The 26,545-nt window shown below is 40.2% G+C and overlaps 1 protein-coding gene across 3 annotated transcripts in view; it reads right to left on the bottom strand.

Annotated features, from left to right (window-relative positions):
* SMARCC1 (SWI/SNF related, matrix associated, actin dependent regulator of chromatin subfamily c member 1) overlaps positions 1-26,545 on the bottom strand; it is a 173,113-nt gene that overhangs the window by 22,415 nt on the left and 124,153 nt on the right. The window contains exons 22-25 of one of the 3 annotated variants that reach the window (XM_023547771.2): positions 18,552-18,679; positions 14,529-14,643; positions 13,687-13,841; positions 8,872-9,006 (exon numbers count right to left, since the gene is read on the bottom strand). In XM_023547771.2, coding sequence (XP_023403539.1) covers positions 8,872-9,006; positions 13,687-13,841; positions 14,529-14,643; positions 18,552-18,679 — 533 coding nt within the window. The remainder of the gene's footprint in view (positions 1-8,871; positions 9,007-13,686; positions 13,842-14,528; positions 14,644-18,551; positions 18,680-26,545) is intronic. The other 2 variants (XM_023547772.2, XM_003409685.4) reach the window with 2 other exon arrangements.

Here is a 26,545-nt window from a genome sequence, read left to right as displayed (position 1 = left end):
ACACGTGCACAGAACATTTTAGACGCCTGAATAAAAATTTCCAGGAGCCCTGGTGATGCAGTGGTTAAATGCTTGGTTGCTAACTGAAAGGTCAATGGTTCAAACCCATTAGCTGCTCCACAGGAGAAAGCTGTGACAATTTCTGTAAAGATTTACAGCTTTGGAAACCCTATGAGGCAGTTCTACTCTGTCCTATAGGGTCACTACAAGCTGGAATTTGATTCGACAGCAATGGATCTGGTTTTGGTTTTTTGGAAATAAAAATGTGCATAAATCTTGATTTGAAAAATATAAGCATTTCAATATTAAAGATTATCTTTCTGGGACTCAAGTTAAGAGAGAGAAATGAGTTATCATATGTGCCAAGAAATTAAAAACCATATGCCTGGTGGCAGGAGCCCCTGGGTGGCACAGATGGTTAAGTGCTCCACTACTAGCCGAAAGGTGGGTGGTTCGGACCCACCCAGAGGTGTCTTGGAAGACAGGCCTGGTGATCTGCTTCTGAAAAGTCACAGCCTTGAAAACCCTATGGAGTAGTTCTACTCCGCACACAAGGGGTCGCTCTGAGTTTGGAATTGACTTAACAGCAATGAAAAAAAACTGACAATTTCTGAGAATGGAGCCCACCCTAAATGCTACCAAAATTAAAAACTTGAACCTGAAGGAAAACAAAAACCCAGATCTCTGTAAGTAAATAGTATAAAGAGCCTAAAGAGGGTTAGGAAACCCTAGTGGCGTAGTGGTTAAATGCTACAGCTGCTAACCAAAAGGTCGGTAGTTTGAATCTACCAGGCAGTCCTTGGAAACTCCGTGGGGCAGTTCTACTCTGTCCTATAGGGTCGCTGTGAGTCGGAACCAACTCAACGGCAACAGGTTTGGCTTTGGGTTTTGAGGAGGGTTCCGCCCCCCCGCCCCCCCCGCCCCCCCCCCCCGTGTATGTTCCATATTGAGATCTGAGTCACCAGAGTTTCCCAGAGCCGCACTGCCCAGGACAGCAGCTAGTCTGAAATGAGATGTGCTATAAGTGTAAAATACACACTGGATTTCGAAGACTTCATATAAAAAAAGAACACTTCAAGTTTTTAAAATAATGTTTATATGTGAAATATTTTTTTATATAGAGTTAAAGAAAACATTACAATATCACCTGTTTCGTTTAATGTTTTTAATTGTAGTTAGTAGAAATTTTTTAATTATATATATGGCTCACATTACATATAGGACGACACAATTCTAAGGCATTTAATAGCTTAGGGAAATTTAACATTCTAGGTTTGGGAGCAGCCAGCTCTGTAGATGAATACTATATACTTCACTGGACCACTGGTGGTGCAGTGGTTAAGAGCTCTCTTGCTAAACAAAAGGTAGGCAGTTTGAATCCACCAGCTGCTCCTTGGAAACCAAATGGGGCAATTCTACTCGGTCTTATAGGGTTGCTATGAGGAACCGACTTGATGGCAATAGGTTTGGCTTTTGGTATTATTAGCAAGGAGCCCTGGTAGGGCAGCGGTTAGGTGTTTGGCTGCTAAGTTAAAGGTCAGTGACTGAGGACTGACGCTCCATGGAAGAAAAGATGTGGCTGAAGATTAAAAAAAACAGCCTTGGAAATCCTATGGGACAGTTCTACTCTGCCCTATAGAGTGGCTATGAGTTGGAATTCAACAATGGGTTACATTAGCAGGAACTTGTTGGAATATGCATGTGAATTAGCCTAGGAATTGAGGCTCTTGGCAGAGTGCTGCCTGGGGAGAAGTCCCTGTGGGATCAAGTGAAAAGCCTCACTTGTTATCAAAGGTAGCAACCAGGGAATTTCCATGGAAGAATGTAGTGTGGGAAGGCAGGCCATAGACAGAATGAAGAGAAAAGGCACCAGTAGGTAATGAGGAAGATAAAAGGGGAGTTAGATGCTAAAATCTATGTCCTACATGTTGGTCAGGTGACTCAGAGAAAGTCTCCTTAGAGAGAAAGTACAGCACTGAAGGTCTTTCTAAAACAGGGAACTGAACTCAAAAAAACCAAACCCACTGCCGTTGAGTCGATTCCAACTCATTGCGACCCTATAGGACAGAGTAGAACTGCCCTGTAGAGTTTCCAAGGAGCGCCTGGTGGATTCGAACGGCTGACCTCTTGGTTAACAGCTGTAGCGCTTAACCACTATGCCACCAGGGTTTCAACAGGGAACAGAAGGCCCCCAAATTTACAAAGTAACAAGAAATGGGCCAGGGTACAAAAACAAAGCAGTTCCCCAGAACAATGGGGGAGAGTATCAGAAAAAAAAACCCCACAAACTTCTTTAATGTTGTCTTACAGAAGCAGCTGGATAAAATCAACCACAGGGACACGCGCAGAACATCCACCTTTGACCGCTGTGTGACCTTCCATGAGAGGCAGTGAGGGGCAGCAGCAGCAGCTGGGAATCGAACTTGGGGAGAGAGACACTGTGCAGGTGCGACACCCCATAATAACAATGGCTACAAATCCCAGAGGCCTCTTGGACAGGAGCCATTTTAGAAAGCTGCTGCACCCGCACTATAGTTAACATATCCCCGCCTGTGTCTATGAACAAACACGAATCTCTTCCTGCCCAAGAACTTTTATAAACCCAGGCCCATCTTTTGTTCTGTGAGACGGGAGTAAATGTTGCTCTAGGCCCTCTTCATCTCCACTTGTGAGCCATAAAGCTTTGCTCGTGTGGAAAATTCTGCGTGCCTTACCTGTTCATACTTGACCAGTGAGAGGCAAGAACATTATTCCGGTAACATTTCGAAATGAACTGCTTTGTGACAAGCTGAGGGTTATCAGGAGGAAGTGAGACAGGGTTCTATCATAGTCCTAACAGACCTGTGTGGGTTCTGTATTTTCTAGGGAGGGTGATCTGAAGAGGTTAAAGCCTGGCCTGGTCAGCTTCTCCTTGATGAGAAGGGAACTGCAAGATACAAATGGCTAGAGAATCCTCTCGAAGTCCAGCTCTACAAGATGATCATCCAGTGAGATAATATTTAAGAGGCAGACTGATAATATGAGATCTAAAGATTCTGATTACAGGCCCTCAGTTTTGCTTCCTTCTAATCATTCTTTTAAGGAGCACTGGTAGTGTAGTGGTTAAACGTTAGGCTGCTAAACGAAAGGTTGGTGGTTCGAACCCACCAGCCGCTCCTTGGGAGAAAAATGTGGCAGTCTGCTTCCATAAAGATAGTAGCTTTGGAAACTCTATGGGGCAGTTTTACTGGCTATAGGGTCACTCTGAATTGGAATCGACTCAGTGGCAATGTTTTTTTTTTTTTTTTTTGGTTTAATCACTCTTTTAGAAAATTTAAGAATTTGTGATAATTTGCTGAGGCTAGTAGACCTATGAGGCTGCCAAAAGGGACCTCCTACCTATGTGCTTGCTGAGCCACTATTGGTCTGGACAGCTTGGCTGACGTCTGCAGTTATACAATAAATGACAAAATTTAGGTCAAGATTTTCTTTATAAAGAAAAGCTCAACTGTTACCAGAGAAATTTTCTGTCTCTGAAGGGAAATTTTGGGCTTTACATTTCCTAGCTTAGTATTGGTTTTGTTTTTAAACTGAATTAACCCTTCTTTTGGAGCTGACCTTTGCATCAAGGTATTAACCTTGGAAAGAAAAAGAATTTATTGTTAAGAGAACGGGAGAACCAGCTGGGACGAAAAAGTTGCTCAATTTTCCTTGTCTACAGCATGAACTAACCTCAACTGTCCTATTTATGCCTGAGCTTCATCTGTCAATTTCAAAAAGATAATTAAAAGAAATACAAAGGATAAATGATTAAAAACACACACACACACACACACACCTGAAGGAGAGCCCACTTTAAGCCTGAAGCTCCCATGTGGGATGAGCAGGTCCTGTGAGGTGAGAGCGACACTCAGAAGGCAAGCTGCTACGACAGGGAAAGTCTCTGTTCCAGGACAGATGTGCAGGGCTTATAGTCCTGTCCTGGACTCATGATGCAAAAAAAGTATCTGTCTTGTTCTGGACATCTTATTTTTACTGAATACAGTTAAGGAAGGCATTCACTTTTTGTGGCAGTCAGAAAGAATGTCAACGGGGAGTTTCTGGGGGGAATACGGCAGTACTGAACAAATTTTAAATGCACTTAACCACTGACGCAGTGATTCTACCTCTGGAAATCTGTCCTAGAAAAATGTCTGTGTGTACATAAGGACAGTCACTGAAGCATTATTTTGGATGTACAGTTTTGTCTGAAATACGCTCAGCAGTGGAAAAAAGCAAATTGTAACAATGTATAACAAGAGTCCCAATTATATAAAAAACATGTTTATATACACCTTGGAACCGTTCTGGAAGACACCAAACTATTAACAGAGATCCTCAGGAATGAAACTGATGAGGGAAAGACTTAGGAATTTATTATTTTCTTTATTATCCTAACTTTTTATATCACACATATAATTATTTTTATGATGGAAAAATAAAACACTGCAAACTGCCTAAGTTATGTGGCCAACAGACATCTTGTTTTCCTTTCTCCCTTCTCCATTTCCTAGGACTATGGATATAGTCCCAACAGCTAGAAGGCACAGTGTAAATTACTGGTGTAAATAGGGTGTTACCAAATATGTTAACTTTCTTTCGAGGCTCCAACCTGGCTGTAGGGAACCCAATTCATACAAGGCTGTCGTCCTGCTCTGAAGCCACAGCCCTGTCGCATTCAAATCCTGCCTTCCTCCCCCTTCACTGCTACACTGTGTGTGGACAACGCAGCTGCATCTAAGCAGAACCTGAACACAACAGAGCACTCTTCTGCACCAAACACCCAACGCAGACACAGCTGCAAGTGCAGCTCAAGTTCACACGAAGCTTTTCTCCCAACTTCCATTTGCACGAAGAAGGGAGGAGGGGTGGGAAAGAGTGAAAGACGGGGGGATGGACACGGAAATCCACGCACACTGCCAAGGACTGAAATATCAGCTAAGACTTGAGCCTCTGACTATGACTACTTCGCCTCAAAACTGAAGAAAATGATCACATCTTCCTTCTTTAAGTGTTTGTTGTCAGTGACCAGACATTTTTTTAAGAAAAAGCAAACCCCAAAAAGGAGATATATCTGTTCCTTCTTATACCTGTGGAGCAGTGGATGGGGAAACGCAGGCAGGGGTGGAATGCAGGTAAGGTCGAGTGTGTGAGAGACAGAGACAGAGAGAGACTGACTGCAGGCTCCTGAACTCTCATGTGTTTCTCTTCCTCTGTCTAGAATTGGACCACTTTTATAAATCAGATCAATCCCCCCTTCTTCAGGAAGCTTTCTTTGATCATCTCAGCTAACCATGGCTTCCTCCTCTGAACTTCAAAGTCGTTTCCTTATAATATTTGAAAATTATAAGTGACCTCATAGTATTTGTTCTCTTCATGTGTCAATGCGTCATCTATCCCGTAACCTCCTTAAGGTCAGGGCACCAGTTTCTCAGTTTTCAATTTCCTAAAATGTCTCTCTTTTCTAAAGGTATACAATTTCTATACCTAGTCAAATGAACTGCAGAGGCTTCAGGCGCTATAAACGGAATTAGTTCAAAGATCTCTTCTCAAGGGTTAAAAAAAATATCTGAATGGGAATGCCTTAAGCAGGGGAGCCCAGGCACTCCAGTTCTCCACAGTTGGTTCTAGTCCCCAGCACAGTCTATGTCTGAAGCCTACCCTCCTGCCTGGCACTGAGAGCTGCTAGGTCTGGCAGACCCACTAAGTCATGGACCCATCACCTGAACTGGAGTGAATACTTTTTGTCATGCCTACTCCCTGACACACTCTGCAACTTCCTTAAATTGCTTTCTAATTAATAGAGAGGGCTGGAACAATAGCTAATGAACTTTAATTAAAGCTGAATTCATAACTCTGTAATCAGAGATTTTAAAATGTTATGTCTTTATTCTTTATTACTAAATAAGACTCAAGAAAACACCTGGTTTTAAGTCATTAGAGAAAAAAAAGAACATTAATATCCAATTCTAAAAAGCTAAGGAAAGATTTCTGAAATCTACTGCTATATACCAAACTCAAAATCAAACCCATTGATGTCGAGTTGAGTCCAATTCATAGCAACCCTATAGGGCAGAGTAGAAGGCTGTGATCTTTACAGAAGCAGAATGCCATATCTTTCTTCCATGGAGTGGCTGGTGCGTTCGAACTGTCAACCTTTTGGTTAGCAGCCAAGCTCTTAACCACTGCACCAGCAGGGCTTCAGGCTGCTATATAAGCAACACTAAATGTTTAACTCAAAAAATGTATTCCAAAGCTACTGCGTACTGGGTAAAGATGAGCAAGACTACTCACTAAAGTGAATCGAGGCAGTGTGGTGGGCAGAAGAGTGCTAGACGGCAAGTTAGGAGGCTATCTATGGTCCTAGCTGACCTGCTCACTTCCCAGAGTCTCAGCTTTCTTGATTCATAATAGATGGATAGTGATAGAACACTCTAAAAGTTTCTGGGTTAAAATGAAATAAAGAATGGCTTATTTCTGTATGAAGTATTACATAAACAGAGAGACCTGGCTCTGGCACTTAGGAACTGCATGATCTAAGGTATGTAGATTACCTGCTCCCAGCTCCAATCACCTCATTTAAGAAGGGCTAACAATGGAATGTCTGCACATTACCATCCGGCATCACTACTAGACAGATTCTTGTCCACGGAGAAGCAAAGTAATCAGTATTTTCTCGCTTATGGCTCCCTCATCAGTTTTTGGGAAATTAAATGAGAAAACCCATACAAAGTGCTTTAGCACAATAAATGTTCATAAAGCCAACGATAGTTCATAAATATTGGCTTATAGGTATTAAGAATTTAAATACATTTATTACTGGTATAGATATATGGAGGTATAAAAACATTATGTGTTAGGCACTGTGCTGGGCACATGCTATTTTTCTCTCATTTAATCCTCAATGCAGCCCTGTGAGGAAATCATTGGTGGGGAAACAGTCATGGCTTTGCCTGCTCACAGGAAGGACAGAATGCTAGCACTGGGGTGGTGTCACGTCTCAGGTGTGCAAGAAGTGAGCAGATGACATTTTAAAGGATTCTTTGGTTGTAGTGACAGTCAACCTCCAAGCTGCGCTCCAACAATCTTGTTTTCTAGAATTTACCCCTGCTCCCACTGAACCGGGGTTGGTCTGTGTGATCAACAGAGTAAGGCAGAAGTGATGACACATGACTTACAAGTTTAGGTAATGCAAGAGCTTCCATCTTGGGGTGCTCTCTCATGTTCTTGCTCTTTTGACATCACTAACTACAGAGGCAGCCGTTTCATGAGCAATCCTATGGAGAGGCCCAGGTGACAAGGAACTGAAGCCTCTAGGCAACAGCCATGTGCGTAAGCTTGGAAGTAGATCTTCTAGCCCCAGTGGACCCTTGAAAAGGTGAGAACCTCATGAAAGACCTTGAGGCAGAACCACCCAGCTAAGTTGAAAGCAGAGTGGGGAAATGGGGCCTTCCTTCCTGGTTGACAAGCAGGAGGCACAACGGGCAAAAAGAACAATGCCACGAGGGAAGTTTGCACATGGCCTGACATGGTTTGGAGCTATGGATGATGAAGATTTGACTGGGGTGGCTAGCAGCTCCTGGGGCAGGAGAGCCATCAGGGTGAGAGATGCTATAGGGACAGGAGTTCACTGACTGAACATGGGGAGTGGAGTGCGTAAGAGATACAGTGAGTGAGAAGACTCCTCATCAGGGAATGCAAGGGTAGGTAGAAGGTGAGTAGGAGAGTTACTGAGGCACAGAGCAGCCTTTCCCTCCTCATGGGGCTGGAATGCCCGTGAAAGCAGCTGAACTGATCTTGAGACAAAATGAAAAGGGTCTATAGTGATGTTTCCAGACAACTCATCATAGGGATTTATCAGGGTGCTTGCCTGGACTGTCCACTAAGTAACAGTTTAACAAATGCAAACAGATCCTTAGAATGATCACTCTTCCGGAAAGACTTAATATTAAGGATCTACCATTTAGAGCAAAGAACCAGTAACTCTTATTCAGATTAAAAAGCTCAAAATATGATATCAGAGGGGAAAATCCCTGAATAAATACTCAGACCTAGCCCCTGTTTAAGAAGTCACTGGTTCCTTTGGTAATCAACTAATTAAAAAAAAAAAAAAAACTCCCAAAGAGTTTTTTTCCTATTTCTCCTAACATTCTCTTGAGATAACCCAGTGTTCTCCCACTTCCAGGTTTTTCTTACTTTTTGCTGCTCACTGCCTTATCTTTTGCCTTTTTCTTAACTCCCTCAGTCCTGTTTGGTCTATGTTGTTATGTCAAAAGTTTCTGCCCCAGAGAATGTTGCCGAGGAGCTCAGGATAAGCCTGGTTCCACTCACCCTTCAACATACAGGAGAGGGAAAGGAAGGGTGAGAGAGCCCAAGGACTGGACCTGAGGAGGGATTAAGAGCGATCATACAAAGTGAGGCTCCTAGCTCAAGATGAGATTTACAACTACTGTCTGGAATTTATATGGTAGAAGAAACAAAATCAAGAAAATCCCCAAACTAGATACTAGATCAACATATGGATTCTACTTTATTGGTAAGAAGTAGGCAATGAAATAAGTCTTAGGTGTTACTTTTATACAGGGGAGAATTTGATGCACCATGTATGTGGAAACCCAAGAGGTATAAGAAGCTGAGGTTTAAATAATTAGTTTCAGAAAACGAATAGTCTTTTTATCATCACTAGTTGATACTCTTTTTGAAAGGGCAAAGTAAATACAGAAAAAAAAGGACAGAAAAGAACTAAAGAGACCAACAGAGTAGGCTACCACTCATTTTTAACTACTGTGTATCTTAGGAAAGACAGTCAGCGTTTTATTGCCAAAAAGCCACGATGAACTTTCCCTTACTTACAGCCTCCTTCTCTCTGTCCATGATCGTTTCCAGCTCTTCAAAATGCCTAAGTTTGATCTCTAGTTTCTTCATTTGTGTCTCAACCAGGAGGGCTACCAGAGACTTGATCTTTCTCTCTTCCACAGCAGCCAGATGCTAAGGGCAAAATCATTCAAATTATTTAGGTAAACATTTGTTTAAAAAAACAGTAACAAAATGCAAAAAGGTAATATTCAGAGTGGGGATTATGTAATTAAGAATGGTGCCCTAGAAGCTCCCTTTGTGTGTTTCTGCCATATATTTATTTCAACTTAAAATGACAACCGTCACTGAATTTCTGGAACTTACAGAAATAAAATCCCTTCAAACGACTTAAAAAAAAAAAAAAAATCTCTTCTTATGGTAAACTACTCCCTTCAGAGAGCCCATCAAAGATGGAAAGCCGAACCAGGGCCCTGATGGACATCCCCTTTCTCCTTTTATCCCTCCCCACTGCTAATCTTTGGGATTCCTTGATCTTCACAGCCTGGAAACAAGAGCCCTGGCCTCTGACCTGCTGACCGTGGGTTTGGCAGCCCCTGTGGCTACATGCATCAGGAGAATCCTGACCCATGGACTTGGGACTTCCAGCCTCTACAACTGTGTGAGCCATTTCCTTGATATAAATCTCTATGTATACATTTCTGTGCTTTACTGGTTTTGCTTCTGTAAGAAATCCAGCCTAAGACATCTAGTTTCTGGTTTATTCCAATGATAGTTCTGGATCATCCCTTCCCTCTAAACCTAAACGCCCAGATAGAAGGGATCGAGAGCACCCAGCCAGTGGTACTCCTGCTCGTACCCAGACAGCACTCCTTGTTAATAGGTGCAATGAAAAAATGGATATGCTTCTGAAGAGTTCTTCAAATGGCAGGGATGGAGAGGAGCCAGAAAGCATGCTACCCCATCTGTTTAGGAGCTAGATCTAGAACCTCTAATTACCACTCCATATCAGAGTGTGACAATTAAAATGTATCAAGGAAAACTCTTAATAACAAAGCTTCTTATAGACACAGAAGAACAAAAAGAGAATAAGAGAGAACTTGGATGGGCTAGATAAGTTATACTAATTACAGTAATTTAAGTGAATTCTTTACCCCATAATTACTATGTAGCACAAAAATGATTATGTGTGCTGTGAAATGTATCACATCTAGCTGAAAGTGGCATTTATTGTCACACTCAATAGTTTATGTGTGTCAAGTCATACAGCACCAGCATCTGATCCCTTTCAGAAATCAGACGGCAACGTGGGTGTTTTGGGAATGAAGATATAACTTCTCAGTTATCAGAAATAAGAGTAAATGATAACGAGTGAGTGAAAATTCAACGACCTGGAAAGAAAACGTCGTTTGGACACTCTTCAAAACTTTGTATGGCGTATCTAAGGGGTAAGTCAACTGATCCCAAAAAGCAGTTTCTCTGCAGTGAAGGAGTCAAACTGCTGCAGCAAGGTGGCCAGCAGTGCACTCCATGCGTACTTTTGGGCCCAAAGTTGCAAATATTAACAACCACGAATCAGGGGAAAATATCATGAAGTATTCGTGCGACTTTTCAAGGTGGTCTATGATTTTAGTTACTTCTCGGCCAAAATACAATGAAGCACAGCACAGCAGTATAAAGACAGGAAATGCTGAGAAGGAAGAGTGAGAGGCTCTGTGAGAGGGGAGTGGTCCAAAAAGGCCAGCTGTAGAGAAGAGAGTAGGTTCTGTGTGGCAGATCTGTAAGAGCAGTTCAGGAGAAATGACACTGGAGGACTAACAAGGGTCCTGATTGCCACAAAAAAAAAAAAAATCCTGAATTCCCAATTAAAGAGTTTGGAATTTTAACCTGAGAGAGATAAGGAGGCTACTAAAGAAAAGGACACAATATTTAAACTTTTAAATATTCCTGTTCATACTGCATGATTCCATGTATATGAAGTCATAAATAGAAGAAATTAATCCACGATGTTAGGAGACAAGCTAGTTATTCCTTGGGAGAAAGCACAACAACTAGAAGGGAATACGAGAAGTTTCTGGGGAGCTGGATATGTTGTTTCTTGATGTGGGTGCTGTTTACATAGCTGAGTTCAATTTCTGAAAAATTAACTGAGCTATATAGGCTTATACATTCACTTATTAAAATGTAAGTTGTACTTCAATAAAAAAATTAAACAAAAAAGATTACTTTGGCTGCAGGGTAGAGAATGGGATGGAGAGACAGAATATAACAGAGGCTGACCTAAGGGAGTAGCAATGAGGCTGGACAGTAGCAGATGAAGTAAAGCGCCAAGAATATTTAGTAGGTGAACAGCTACGGAAAATGAAAGAATGAGAGACGAAGAGGACTGGAGGGTGGAGACTGGAAGACAGGGCAGACGGCGGTGCAATGCCCTAAGGAAGGGCACACAGGAGTGAAGACCTTGTGGCCTCTAGCTCCTCACTTATAAAATGAGAGAAGATGCCTAAGACAACCTTAAGGTCTCTAAGATCCCTGATGGTAGCATGAATAAGGAAGGAAAAACTTGGGTAGCACAGGCGCTAGGAGATGCCCAAATGATCCAACCTGAGAGAAGACAGAGAGGCTCAAAAGGATCAGACAAACGAGAAGTGAGAGTTCAACTGGCGTCTGCAGCAGATCTTACACCTCAGCGAAAGAGCACCTCAGAAATACCTAGAGGTGGGAGTTGGTAGGGGAGACAGGAAACCTGAAACTGAGCTAAACAACTACAGAGATCAGCTGGTATCTTTGAGACTGGCACATATGAATATGCAAAATCTCAAGCTACTGTAATAATAATAATAATCAATTGGGTTATCTGTCTGGGAGTTACTATATGCACTGATCCTACCAAGGCGGCCTGTAAACACCTACCCTAGCTTTCACCCCTGCAACTTCTGTACCTATGTCAGATGGGTGAACACTCAAAATAGTGGTCTTACTATTATAAGATCTTGAGAAATAGTATAAACTGAGAAGAACACATACTTTTGTGGTTACGAAGGGGGGAGGGAGGGAGAGTGGGAGAGGGTTTTTTACTATTAGTAGATAAAAACTGCTTTAGGTGAAGGGAAGGACAATACTCAATACATGGAAGGTTAGCTCAACTGGACTGGACCAAAAGCAAAGAAGTTTCCGGGATAAACTGAATGCTTCAAAGGTCAGTGGAGCAATGGCGGGGGTTTGGGGACGAGGGTTTAAGGGGACTTCTAAGTCAATTGGCAAAATAATTCTATTATGAAAACATTCTGCATCCCACTTTGAAATGAGGCGTCTGGGGTCTTAAATGCTAACAAGCGGCTAACTAAGATGCATCAATTGGTCTCAACCCACCTGGAGCAAAGGAGAATGAAGAACACCAAGGTCACACGATAACTAAGAGCCCAAGAGATAGAAAGGGCCACATGAACCAGAGACCTACATCATCCTGAGACAAGAAGAACTAGTTGGTGCCCGGCCACAATCGATGACTGCCCTGACAGGGAGCACAACAGAGAACCTCTGAGGGAGCAGAAGATCAGTGGGATGCAGACCCCAAATTCTCATAAAAAGACAAGACTTAATGGTCTGACTGAGACTAGAGGAATCCCTGCGGTCATGGTCCCCGAACCTTCTGTTGGCACAGGACAGGAACCATTCCCGAAGACAACTCATCAGACATGAAAGGGACTGGACAGTGGGTAGGAGAGAGATGCTGATGAAGAGTGAGCTAATTATATCAGGTGGACTCTTGAGACTGTGTTGGCATCTCCTGTCTAGAGTGGGGATGGGAGGATAGACAGAGTTGGAAGCTGGCAAAATTGTCACGAAATGAGAGACTGGAAGGGCTGACTCATTAGGGGGAGAGCAAGTGGGAGTATGGAGTAAGGTATATATAAACTTATATGTGACAGTCTGACTTGATTTGTAAACGTTCACTTGAAGCTCAATAAAAGTTAAAAAAAAAATAGTGGTCTTGTGGTTTGCGCTGGGCCACGCATGGAGAAGTAGTTCATAGCTGATGATGGTCTGGGGGAGTTAAAGAACAAAAAGAGCATCTGTATCAGCTGATCAAGAACAGATGTTCTAGTGACACCAACTCAAGACAAAAGGAGTAGGACAGTTCTAATAACCACTGCTTCTTGAAATGTGGTGACCTACGATGGCAGAAAACCACTTCTGAGGGTAAGATGGAAAAGGGGTGAAAAGGCTTTTTGAAAAGTTCACGTATTCACGTTTGAAATGCTTTAAAAGGCTGATATAACGCAAAGCGGAGAAAATAACATTATCTTGTCTTCTTAAATATGCTGTGCAGCCAATACTATGTTATAAATAGAGAAAACCACCCACAAGAAAGCTGGCAAATTCAAGAAGAAAGAGCTATTTTAGGTTCCCTCTCTCTCTCTCTGCCTTCAGTCTCTAAGAGCAGGGTGAAGTATTTTTACAAGGCAACAGATTTTTGTCTTAAAAATCATAAATATTTCAATCTGGTAGAAATTATTGGAACAATAGTCCAAGATAAGCTTTGCATGCAAATTAAAAACAAAAAGACAATTAGTCCCTTAAAGAGACTAAATCTTCCTTTAGTCTCTCTAAAATTCACAAGGCTGAATGACACAAAGAACTCATTGAAGAAGGTCAACTGCTAGAACAGGATCTACTATTTCTACAATCCTCTTCCTGCCTGCTGATTTTGCAACCTAGAACTGCCATTTAAGCAAATAGTCAACTCCTACTGGGCGCAAGGCTCTTTATTCAAATGTTCCCAATTACCTAAAAACAATACGGCCATTCATGGCTTAAGAGAGCACTGTAAAAGGGCTGTCGGGGGCAAACCTTGGCTTTGGTGGCAGCTGAGGCAAGAGCAGCTGCTGCGGCTGTGGCTACATTTCCTTCAGAAATTTCATGTTCTACTTTCTTCTTCCCAATATCACTCTCTCTTTCTTTACATGTATCAGTGAGTTCCTTGTTCTCTTCAGCCTCCTTTTCTTCTGAAAAAATCAGAAACCTTTATTACCACTGTTTCCGTCTCAATGACCCATCTTATCTTTCACCTCCACAACGTGACGAACTAGGACTGATGTTACAAAGAGATCTCGGTACCTTTTTTTAGTAAGATTTTTCAGAACCATCCACATGCATTTAAATCTGCTTCTGCTTTTTTTTTTTTTTCTGCTTAGGATGGATTTTCTAAATTGTACACTCTGTGTTCCCCTTCTCTGAACTCTGGGTAATCTCCTCGCATATAAAAGAAAATTCAGGTGAACGAAACCGTTAAGACCCACGGGTTTGTGTATCAGTCAATGAAATTTTCTGGGAAACCCTCAGGCCCAGAAGAAACCACAAGCTGAGAATAGAGTACATCTGCAAGCCTCCTGAGAAAGGTGCAATGCGACATGTCGGGAACATACACTAAAAATAATATAGCAGTTCTGTGTAGCGACATCGGTCACAGTGAATGATGTGTTCATCCACATACTACTGAAAATGAAGAGGAAGAAAACCCGGTCACTAGCATTAGCAATGGAACCTACCTGCAAAAGTAAACTCAAATGTGTATTTATTGTTAAGAAACAAACCCAAAATAAATCAGGAAACATTTCTACACAATTGAATTTCCTGTATTTCTCCACTATCTCTTATAGTTTTAGACAATCATTTCAGCTTCCTCAAATTACCTGATTTAATACCATCATTAAGTTCACTATCCTGTTCTTTCTCACTATTTTTTTCATTCTCTCCATCTTGTGCTTTATCGCCGTCATTCATTTCATTTTCGCCTTTGTTTTCTGTCTGAAAGGGATACAAAAGTAGAGAATAGAGAATGAGTAAAAAACAGTATTCCTAAAAAATATCATAGACTAATATAAAGGTGCCACTATTTTTGGCAAAAAGTAGACTACCTTCAGAAGTGCCTTGGAGAAAAAGGTTAAAAAAAAAATTAATAAATTCAGAGAAAAATCTTTCACCATCCCAACACTGACTGCTCACAAGATAATACACATTAACACACTCCCTGCGCTCCCTGCACCTTCTGCTGTAAGGACAAAGCTGTCGTTAGGTGCCACAGAGTTGGTTCCAACTCACAGCGACCTTGCGTATGACAGAACAAACACTGCCTCATCCTGCACCATCCTCACCATCCTTGCTATATTTGAGCCCAACTGTTTGTAGCCACTGTGTCAATCTATCTCACTGAGAGTCTTCTTTTTCGCTGATCCTCTACTTCACCGAGCATGATGTCCTTCTCCAGGGGCTGGTCCCTCCTGATGACATGTCCAAAGCATATGAGACAAAGTCTTACCATCCTTGTTTCTAGGGAGCATTCTGGCTGTATTTTCCAAGACACATTTGTTTGTTCTTCTGGCAGTTTATGGTGTACTCAGTATTCTTCACCAACACCGTAATTCAAAGACATCAATTCTTCTTCAATCTTATTTATTGTCCTGCTTTCACATGCACACAGGGCAACTGAAAATACTATGGCTTAGATCAGTTGCACCTTAGCCCTCAAAATGACATCTTTACATTCTAATAGTTTAAAGAGGTCTTTTGCAGAAGATCTGCCCAGTGCAATATGTTGTCTGGTTTCTTGACTGCTGCTTCCATGGGCGCTGACTGTGGATCCAAGTAAAATGAAATCCTTGACAACTTCAATCTTTTCTCTGTTTATCATGTTGTTGCTTATTGGCCCAGCTGTGAGGATTTTTGTTTTCTTTATGTTAAGGTATAACCCTTACTATAGTCTTCGATCTTCATCAGTTAAGTGTTTCAAGTCCTCTTTGCTTTCAGCAAACAAGGCTGTGTGCGTATCATATCGCATGTTGTTAATGAGTCTTCCTCCAATCTTGATGCCACATTCTTCATATAGTCCAGCTTCTCAGGTTATTTGCTCAGCATACAGACTGAATAAGCATGGTGAGAGGATACAACCCTGACGCACACCTTTACTGATTTCAAATGACTCACTATCGCCTTGTTCTGTTCGAATGACGCCTCTTGGTCTATATACAGGTTCCACATAAATAAAGTGTTCTGGAATTCCCATCCTTCAAAAAGTTATCCGTAATTTGTTATCATCCACACAGTCGAATGCCTTTGCATAGTCAACAAAATACAGGTAAACATCTTTCTGGTATTCTCTGCTTTCAGCCAAGATCCATCTGACCTCAGTGATATTCCTTGTTCCACATCCTCTTCTGAATCCAGCTTGAATTTCTGACAGTTCCCTATCAATGTATTGCTGCAATGATTTTTTAATTATCTTCAGCAAAATTTTACTTGCTTGTGATACTAATAATCTCGTTCGATACTTTTCATATTCCACTGCCTCACCTTCAGAAAGGGCATGTATATGGATCTCTTCTGGTCGGATGGCCGGGTAGCTGTCTTCCAAATTTCCTGGCATAGATTAGTGACCGCTTCCCGCGTTGCATCCATCTGCTGAAACATCTCAGTTGGTGTTCTGTCAATTCACGGAGCCTTGTTTTTTGCCAATGCCTTCAGTGCAGCTTGGATTTCTTCCTTCGGTACCATTGGTTTTTGATCATACCCAGCCTCCTGAAATGGTTGAATGTCGAACAATTCTTTTTGGCACAGTGACTCTGTATATTCCTCCCATCTTCTTTTCATGCTTTCTGCACCCTTCCTTGTTTTCCCTGTAGAACTCTTCAATATTGCAACTCCTGCTCAAATCTTCAGTTATTTCAGCTTGAGAAATGCTGAGGGTTTTCTTTGCTTTGGTTTTGTAACTCCAGGTAGTCTCACATTTCATTTTAATACTTTGTCTTCTCCAACTGCCCTTTGAAATATTCTGTTCAGGTCTTTTATTTCATCATTTCTTTAGCTACTCCATGTTTAAGAGAAAGTTTCAGGTCTCTTCTGACACACATTTTGGTCTTTTCTTTCTTTGTCTTTTTAATGATCTTTTGCTTTCTTCATGTATGATATCCTTGATGTCATCCCACAACTCGTCTGGTCTTTGGTCATCAGTGTTCCATGTGTCAAGTCTATTACTGAGATGGTGGGATACACTCAAGGTCGTAGTTTGGCTCTCATGGACTTGTTCTAATTTTCTTCAGCTTCAACTTGAACTTGCATATGAGCAACTGATGATCTGTACTGCAGTCGGTCCCTGGCCGTGTTCTGACAACTGACGATACTGAGCTTCTGCACTCTCTCTTTCCACAGACATAGTCAATTTGATCCCTGTGTATTCCATTAGGCAAGGTCCACATGTATAGTCGCCATTTACGTTGTTGAAAAAAGGTATATGCAATGAAGTAGTTAGTCTTGACAATTCTATCATGTGATCTCCAGCATTATTTCTAACACCCAGGCTATATTTTCCAACTACCAATCCAAAGTTACAATTGTCAAAGCAATGTCAGGGGAATTAATTGGTATTATTAAGTAAACAGATGAATAAACTTAACAAATAAATAACTGTTCAAATAGCCCAAAAGCATTTAAATTCCAAGACATCAACCAAGAAGCAAGATGATGTTGCTGGAATAAAAAGCTGACCCACCAAAAAACAAACCCACTGCTGTTGAGTCAATTCTAACTCATAGCAACCCTACAGGACAGAACAGAATTGCCCCAAAGGGTTTCCAAGGTTTCAGATCTTAATACCAGCAGACTGCCACATCTTTCTCCTGTGGTAGGTTCGAACTGCTTATCTTCTGGCTAGCAGCTGAGCACTTTTACAGCTGTACCAACAGGGCCCCTAAAAGGCTGCCCAAACCATTTAATAGTCATTTGCTAATGGTTTTTAGGGAGAGCTGCAACAGAACAGTGATGATCATGCTCTGGGGACTGAAAACCTCAATTTCTCAGGTCAGTATTTGATATCATTTGCTGATTTTTATATATCTGTGTCCTTGGACAAAAACAAAAAGGAAGATACTATCATTGACTTGATAAGGTTGTTTCAGGAATTAGAGGAAATGATGTGTGTAAAGCCCAAGGTATAGTACTTGGAACTTTGTAGGAAATGTAATGAATTTTACTATTATTCTCATCCTCTCTCCTTACCTCTATACAATTTCAAAACACTACATGTAATTGAGGCCTTAAATCCTTGCTTGTATATATTTATTGAAACAGTGACTGACAGCTACCATGTACTATGGCAGTGTGGAGGAGGAGGAAAGACCCAGACCCTGGAAAGGCTGTCAAGTCCGGATCTGCCTAGTTCATCTTATAGTTTACAGCCTCTTTGACACAGGAATCAGGTCACAACATACTGGGGACTTTGATGCCTTCCACATACTGACTTTAGTGTCTCCCTCCTCAGCCAAGTGGAGTCTTTCATTCTCTATCCTCTATTTCAAGTTTCATAGTTGTACCTGCTCTTTAAAACCTAGTTCAAACACTGCCTTCTCATGAAGACTTTTCTAAATATTTTTCTGCTGACTGTTAACTGTCATAGAAAATCTCTCATTATTGTGTTATTCTCTTTCGTCACAGGTCTAAATTTACAATTCGGTATTCCTAAGAATCATAACATTTTGTATTCCTATTCCCAACTATGGCTCAGGTTGGATAAATTCTCAACCAACCAACAAATATAAAATGTCCTACTTATGCCTTGGGAGAACTATACCTCAAAGTAGCAAAGTCTAAGTGGCTGATGGAGGACCATTTATAGTCCCCTGCAAGGGGCTCGAAAGATGTGGGGGAGAAAAACAAAAACCCACGCTGTTACGCTCTGAAAGGTAAGCTCTCTGTGGCTTTTCTGTTGTGGGAGAATTCAAATGGACAGACTTGACCTTTTCAGGCTGCTGACCATCAGTGTCTGTTTCCACTTTTTCCTCTTCAGCTCCTTCTACAAGTAAAAGAATAAGAACAAGTAATCCAATATGAAAAAACAATAGTAAAATATATTATACAGCTATGAGAGTGTCTGAAATACAACTACCCACAGAAACAAGGATGAATCTCACAACCATAAGGCTGACAAAAGCAGTCAGATAGAAAACAACACATACTTTACAATTCTATTAGTTTAAAATTTAAAAGCAGGCACAAGTAATCTATGACGTTAGAAATCAAGGCAATGGTTAACTGGGGAAGGGACGAGTAGAGACAGGAAGGAACCCAAGGGGGCCTCCTGGGGTGCTGGCAGGCTGTTTACATGTGGGTGTTCAATTTGTGAAAATGCACTGAGCTGCACCACTTAGGATTTTCACTTTTCTGTATAGAACACTAAAAAGTTTTAAAAAATCAAAAAGCAAAAAAAGAGACAATTCATTATTATTTAACAGATACAGAACAGGTATGTATTTTGAGTGAGGTACTAGGGAAACAATGTTGAGCAAGATCTTCACTGGAACCTCAAAAGCACCACATTCTGGGTGGAAGCACAAATTGCCAAATCCACCAGAGCACAACGGAGTCACCTGCGAGCACACGAGATGGGGGGAAGCACAGAGGGCGAGACTGTGTCAGCCAAGGCAAGGTTTGTGTGATGAAGACTGCACGAGCGTTTTCTAGGCAAAAGGCTGTGAGTACTGGGGGGAGCAATGGTAGTACATGTATAGCGAAAGTCATTTCAACGAAGGAGACAAAAAGCCACAAGGGTGCAAGATAAATCCAAGTTAGAGGTCAGCACTAGAATGGAAAGGACAGAAGGGAGAAATCAGAAAGGAGGAATAACGCTGGCAAGGGATGCATAACGACATGCCCTGAATGTGGTACTAAGGAGGTCTTAACTATACCCTGCAGGCAGGATGTTAATGAAGATTTTTAAAATAAAAACATAAGATAACCAGATAAGTATTTTTGGTTCCAGAACTTTATAAAAAAAACAAGTATTTCAAACGTAATAAAGATCTGTCACAGATTTAAACAAAAATGTTCAAATATCCTACAGCTTAAAGTTTTATATCAGAGTCTTATAAATAACTGGGTAATAGAATTTACCCTAAGAATATTTAAACAGATATACTTACGAATAACAAAGAATGTTCAAAGTATTGAATTAACAGTAAAACCCCCCTTTCTCTAATTTCTGTAGAAGGAATCAAACCTTGCTTTTTGAATTATGGCTCAGTAGGAACTCCAAGAGACCCTTCCACTAAAGAACAACAAAAACCTAGAAAGGATATGATATTTTCAGACATCATGAATCTCACATGAGGTAAAGACGCCTATAAGGATCACCACCTTTCAAAAATTACCAAAAGCCTACTATATAGAACTGGCAACACTGTGTGGCCAACTCAGGGCCAGAACCTGAGCATTGGGCAACTGGAGGGACAGGGTCACTGAGATATAGCTGCCTGTGCGAGCCTACCATCAGGAAACTGAGCTGTGGACTAGCTAGATCCGGGTTAGGAAAGGCTAGGATGCCTGCAGAGTGTCAGCCACAAGGTTGGCCAAGGTGGCCCCAAGTGAGTGCCAATCTCTGGCTACTAGAAGCAGAAGGAAATCCTCGGCAGGATAATTTTTTTAATCTCCAATTTTGGCCAAGAGAGCTTCCAAGTAACAAGCCCAGAAAGAACAAACACCAATAAGATTAGCCACTAAGACCAAGAGCAAAAACATTCATTAATAAACAGATTTATAACCAAAAAGTGCCAATATTAGACCCTGAATATAGAATACCCACAGATGCAATGTGTGAATAAATAACAGACAGAATCACAAACATCACCAATCAACAACAGAATTTATTAAAAGTGATGAGAGACTTAAAAAAATAATCAAAGAATCAAAAGAAATATCTGGAAATGAAAGTCAGATTAAACAGGAGATTAGACCAGGAGAAGAGAAAACATATCTAAGAAATGACCCAGATAAAGGATAGGAAGATGGGAAATATGGAAGCACAGAAAAGGACATGGCAGGCAAAAATGAAACCAAGGAATGGGTGGTCTTTCTATAATACTGTAAGTCAACATGGAGTCCTTGGGGGCGCTAAACTGTTAGCTGCTAACTTGAACTGTGGTTGGAGTCCACCCAGAGGCTCCTTGGAAGAAAGGCCTGGCAATCTATTTCTGAAAAATCTGCCATTGAAAACTGTTTGGAGTACAGTTCTATTCTGACATATATGGGGCTGCCAAGAGTTGGAATTGCCTCAACAGCAAGTGGTTTTATTAGTCAATACAGGCATTAAGAAGAGGGCATTGTTAGAAATAAAGGGTTACAACACAATGAAAAAAAAAAGTTTATTTCACCAGAAAGTTACCATATTTCTATAATAGGAATTACAGGAATCTAATGACATTAAAAAAAAAAAAACTTTTTTTTTTCTAATGACATAGTATCAAAATATATAAAGCAAAACTGATAGAACAGCAGGGAGAAAATGAAAACCTACTATCATAGAGGGGGATTTCAACAAATCCCTCTCATCTAACAATAAAATATACAGCAGATAAGAACACAACTAACAAGATGGTCTAATGTACACGTACAGAATTTTACACACACCAATTACAGAATATACATACATCAATTTCAAGCTCACATGGAATTTTAAAAATATATTAATTGCAAATTGGATCATAAAACAAGTCTTCACATATTTCAAAAAAACAAACAACAACAAAAAAAAATCAATGCCTTAAAGATCAAGCTCTTTCACCACCATGTAATGAAGTCAGAAATTCAAACTAGAAAGATAAAATTCTCTGTGCATGGGAACTTTAATTATAGGATACAGTAGAGGTAGTATTTAGAGGGAAATGTACGACTTATTACATTAGAAAAGAAAGATAGTTCAAAGTTAATTAGCTGTATGTCCATTTTTAAAAAGCATAAAAACAAAAAAAATGAGAGAAGAAATCAAATATAAAACAAAAATACAATAAAGATTGATATACCCAAAAGTTGGTTCTTTGAAATGACAAATAAAATGGATAAACCTGTACTATGCCTGATCAAGAGAGAGAAAAAACAAACTGTATTAGGAATAGGTAGAAACATCCTAAATACTGATAAAGCAAAGGTCTAAAAAGGACGTAACAAAGTACTTTGAAGAACTTCATGCCTGTAAAACTGAAAAATCAGAATAGAAAATCTATTCAAGAAGAAAATATCACTAAGTCATACTATGAAGCCAGTAAAACCTAGATTCACAAATTGGGAAAGACAACATATAAGGAAAATTACAGGTCACTAGTCTAAATCCCACTCATAATCACAAATGAAAAACTCCTAAGCAAAATTACTGGGGAAAAAAAAAAATTCAGTAGTATTTTAAAAAGGTAATACACTATGACAAAATAATATACCATGACAGTAACAGAAGAGTGATTTAATATCAGTAAGTCTACAAATCCATTTCATCAGATACACTGGAAGTATTTGATTAAGCTCAAAGGCCGTCATGATCAAAGTTCCTGGAAAACAAAGGCTGCATGGAAAATTTCTGAGCCCCGGAAAGATTGTTAACAATAATCTATAGCAAATGACATTCTTCATGGAGAGATGTCAACAGTATTCCCTTTAAAATCAAGAGTAAGACAAAGATACCAGTATTGCTACTTCTGATTCATATTGGCCTGGAGGTCCTGGTCAGTGTAGTCAATTGAAAAAAGAAACTAAAGGAAGAGGACTGGAAGGGAAAGAAGAGTGAGGATTTGCAGAGAATAAAACTGTATAGAAGAATCTGCAGGTAAGTTTTTAGAAATAATCACAGGGTTTAGCAAGGTGAATGGCTAGAAAATTAATATAGAAAAGCAAATTCATTTCAATGATTATCAAAATCAATTCTAGATAAAGATACAAACTTTAATAATATCTTTTTTTTGTGGAGGAATATGGATTTTATTCTTATTCTTTAGGGAGGAGATGCCATTTTTAATTCAGCTCGGTAAATTGTTACTGAGCCCATTAAGGTCATCTTGCTATTGATGAAAACATTCTGCAACTTGAAAACGGTTTAATTATAAGACGACAAATAATCCTCAATTCATTACTTCTCTAACAATCATAACAGCTAAAATATATCAAACACTTGTTCAATAAAACAAATATTTACTGAGAACCTATGGTCTTGAATAGTATCTTGAGGACACAAAAAGTGCTAACCTTAAAAAAAGACAGATTTGATGCTACTAAAATCGAGGACGTCTTTTCATTTAAAGACAGCAAAAACAAAGTAGAGACAGGTTAACAAAATGGCATAAGACATGTGCAGCACATTAACTAGTAAAGATTAACACACAGAATTTATAGAGAAAAAGATGAACCTCATAGGAAAAAAGTGAGCAGAAAATTAGAACAGTTGTTTTACAGAATTACTTATGACTAATAAATGCAAGAAAAGATGCTCAACTTAGATATCAGAGAAATATATTATTAATTAAAGAACACAATAAAACATCATTTTACACCACAAGATCAGCAAAATCTGACATTAGGAAGCGTCAGGTCAATTGTTGCTGGTGGGAATGTAACCTGGTCTATCCACTTTGAGAACAAAATTTCAATTTTCTAAAGCAGTGTTACTCATAGGGCCAGGCCATAATAAAGTAAGGAGTTAAGCAAGGACATTAAGCAAGGAGAGTGAAAAAAAACCAAAGATTCAAAGAAACAATTAGTTCAAAGGACTAATGGACCGTGGGAACCATAGCATCCACTAGCCTGAGACCAAAAGAACTAGATGGTGCCTGGCTACCACTACTCACTGCTCTGACCAGGATCACAATAGAAGGTTCCAGCTAGAGTGGGGGGAAAAAAAGTAGAATAAAATTCAAATTAATAAAAAAGACCAGATTTACTGATCTGAGAGAGACTGGAGGAACCCCTGAGACTATGGCCCTTAAACACTTTTCTAACTGAAGCCACTCCTGGAGATCACCTTTCAGGCACATAATAGACAGGCCTATAAAAGAAACAATAACACCCGTGAGGAAAGTGTTCCTTGTAACAATCATCTATATGAGACCAAAAGGGCAACATCTGCTCAAAAACAAAGATGAGAAGGCAGGAAGGGGCAAGAAAATCAGATGAACTCAAGTGGAGAACTCAGGGTGGTAATGAGGATGCTGACGTATTGTGGGGATTACAACCAATGTCATGGAACAATTTGTGTCTAAACTATTGAACAGGAAACTAATTTGCTCTATAAAAGCACAAAAAAGAAAAAAAAATCACGAAAAGAAAAATATACATGTAATATATATAACAGAGAGATCTGAACAAGGAAACAAAAACAAAAAACCCCCCATACAATGGGGTTAAAAAGTCAAATGTTTCACAAATTCAAAAAAAATTGGAGGGAAAAGAAAAGGTTTTCCTAGAGTCAATTCCAACACATGGCGACCCCATGTGTTTCAGAGTAGAACTGAATCCCACAGGGCTGTCATGGCTGTAGCAGTCTTTCAGGAGCCAACCACCAGGCCTTTCTTCCACAGCACTTCCGAATGGGTTCAAATCACCAATAGCTCAGAGCTTAACTGTCTGTACCACCCAGGGACTCCAGCAAAAAGCTTCACAAGTTACTCTGAATTGAATGTGCATTAGGCCAACTTTGTTGAGTTAGCTTAATTAAAGTGAGTAAGTACTATGTGGGAGAAAAGCAGTATGATATTTTTTTTCCCCAAGGTATCTCCTTTTGAAATGACTACCCACAACCCATAGCATCATGTTCCAAAAAATCTACGGACTCGTTTTCTTTATGGTAAGGCAGGTCAAATTTGATGTCAGCTGTTTTATTATCTATGATTCCAACATGAACAGTTACATAAATATCTCTATTAATATGATGCTGCTGCAATTAAGGGCAGATCCTACGTAACGGGAACAACCTGGAGACAGTACTCGGACTTCTAAGGAGACGTCTGCTAAGAGCTTAACTAAGAGACACCAAGCAGAGAACTCAGTTAAGCTGTGCACAAATTTCTGACTCAGAACTGTGAGGTAATAAACACATCTTGTTTGAGGTCATTAACTCTGTAATAATTCGTTATGCAGCAATATGGCACTAATATACCTAACTAAACTGTGAGGTAATAAACACATCCTGTTTGAGGTCATTGACTCTGTAATAATCCGTTATGCAGCGATATGGCACTAATATACCTGACTGAACTGTGAGGTAATAAACACATCCTGTTTGAGGTCCTTGACTCTGTAATAATCCGTTATGCAGCGATACGGCACTAATATACCTAACTAAACTGTGCGGTAATAAACACATCCTGTTTGAGGTCCTTGACTCTGTAATAATCTGTTATGCAGCGATACGGCACTAATATACCTAACTAAACTGTGAGGTAATAAACACATCCTGTTTGAGGTCCTTGACTCTGTCATAATCCGTTATGCAGCGATACGGCATTAATATACCTGGCTAAACTGTGAGGTACTAAACACATCGTGTTTGAGGTCATTAACTCTGTCATAATCCGTTATGCAGCGATACGGCACTAATATACCTAACTAAACTGTGAGGTAATAAACACATCCTGTTTGAGGTCATTGACTCTGTAATAATCCGTTATGCAGCGATATGGCACTAATATACCTGACTGAACTGTGAGGTAATAAACACATCCTGTTTGAGGTCCTTGACTCTGTCATAATCCGTTATGCAGCGATACGGCACTAATATACCTAACTAAACTGTGAGGTAATAAACACATCCTGTTTGAGGTCCTTGACTCTGTAATAATCCGTTATGCAGCGATACGGCACTAATATACCTAACTAAACTGTGAGGTAATAAACACATCCTGTTTGAGGTCCTTGACTCTGTCATAATCCGTTATGCAGCGATACGGCATTAATATACCTGGCTAAACTGTGAGGTACTAAACACATCCTGTTTGAGGTCATTAACTCTGTCATAATCCGTTATGCAGCGATATGGCACTAATATACCTAACTAAACTGTGAGGTAATAAACACATCCTGTTTGAGGTCATTGACTCTGTCATAATCCGTTATGCAGCGATACGGCACTAATATACCTAACTGAACTGTGAGGTACTAAACACATCCTGTTTGAGGTCACTGACTCTGTCATAATCCATTATGCAGCGATATGGCACTAATATACCTAACTGAACTTCTGAATGAACCTCAGGCAAGGATGAGAAGCAAAGTAGCTGGCATCCATGATCAGAGTTTCTTCAGACACCAGAAAAAGAAACTACCATCGCATTCCACTTAGACCCTGCTCTAGCTCTTGCTCCATCTCCCACAAATCCTGACACCCCTAATCTGCTCTGGTGCAGTGGTTAAGCACCCAGCGATTGAAACCCATCAGCCGCTCCACTGAAGAAAGATGTGGCAGTCTGTTTCTGTAAAGACTTACAGCCTTGGAAACCGTACGGGGCACTTCTACTCTCTCCTCTAGGGTTGCTAGGAGTTGGATTCAACTTGACATGAAAGGATTTTTTGGAATCCGCGCTGGGCCTCCTACCCCCGCACTTGTCCCATTCCAAAAAGCACACTTTAGTTTGAGAGAGACCTGCATCTATTTTACCTTTCTGAGAGCTGAGTTTCCATCCATCCACCAGTCCAGAACTCATTCCTTTACAGCCCTACCACACCTTTCTCACAGGATGTCTAGAAACCATTTCCTAAAGAGTTCAAGGAACTGAGAATGTTAGCATGAGGAGAGAAATAAATGCTTGCAAAATAACTGTCTTTAATGAAAAGCGTAACTAATATTTATTATATAACAAAAAAAAAAAAGTAATGATGCTCTCTGAAAAAAAACTATGATTATTTGATG

Source organism: Loxodonta africana, chromosome 22 (genome assembly GCF_030014295.1).
Source record: "Loxodonta africana isolate mLoxAfr1 chromosome 22, mLoxAfr1.hap2, whole genome shotgun sequence".
In the NCBI taxonomy this organism is placed as follows: Eukaryota; Metazoa; Chordata; class Mammalia; order Proboscidea; family Elephantidae; genus Loxodonta; species Loxodonta africana.
This window is presented reverse-complemented; position numbering and strand designations above follow the sequence as displayed.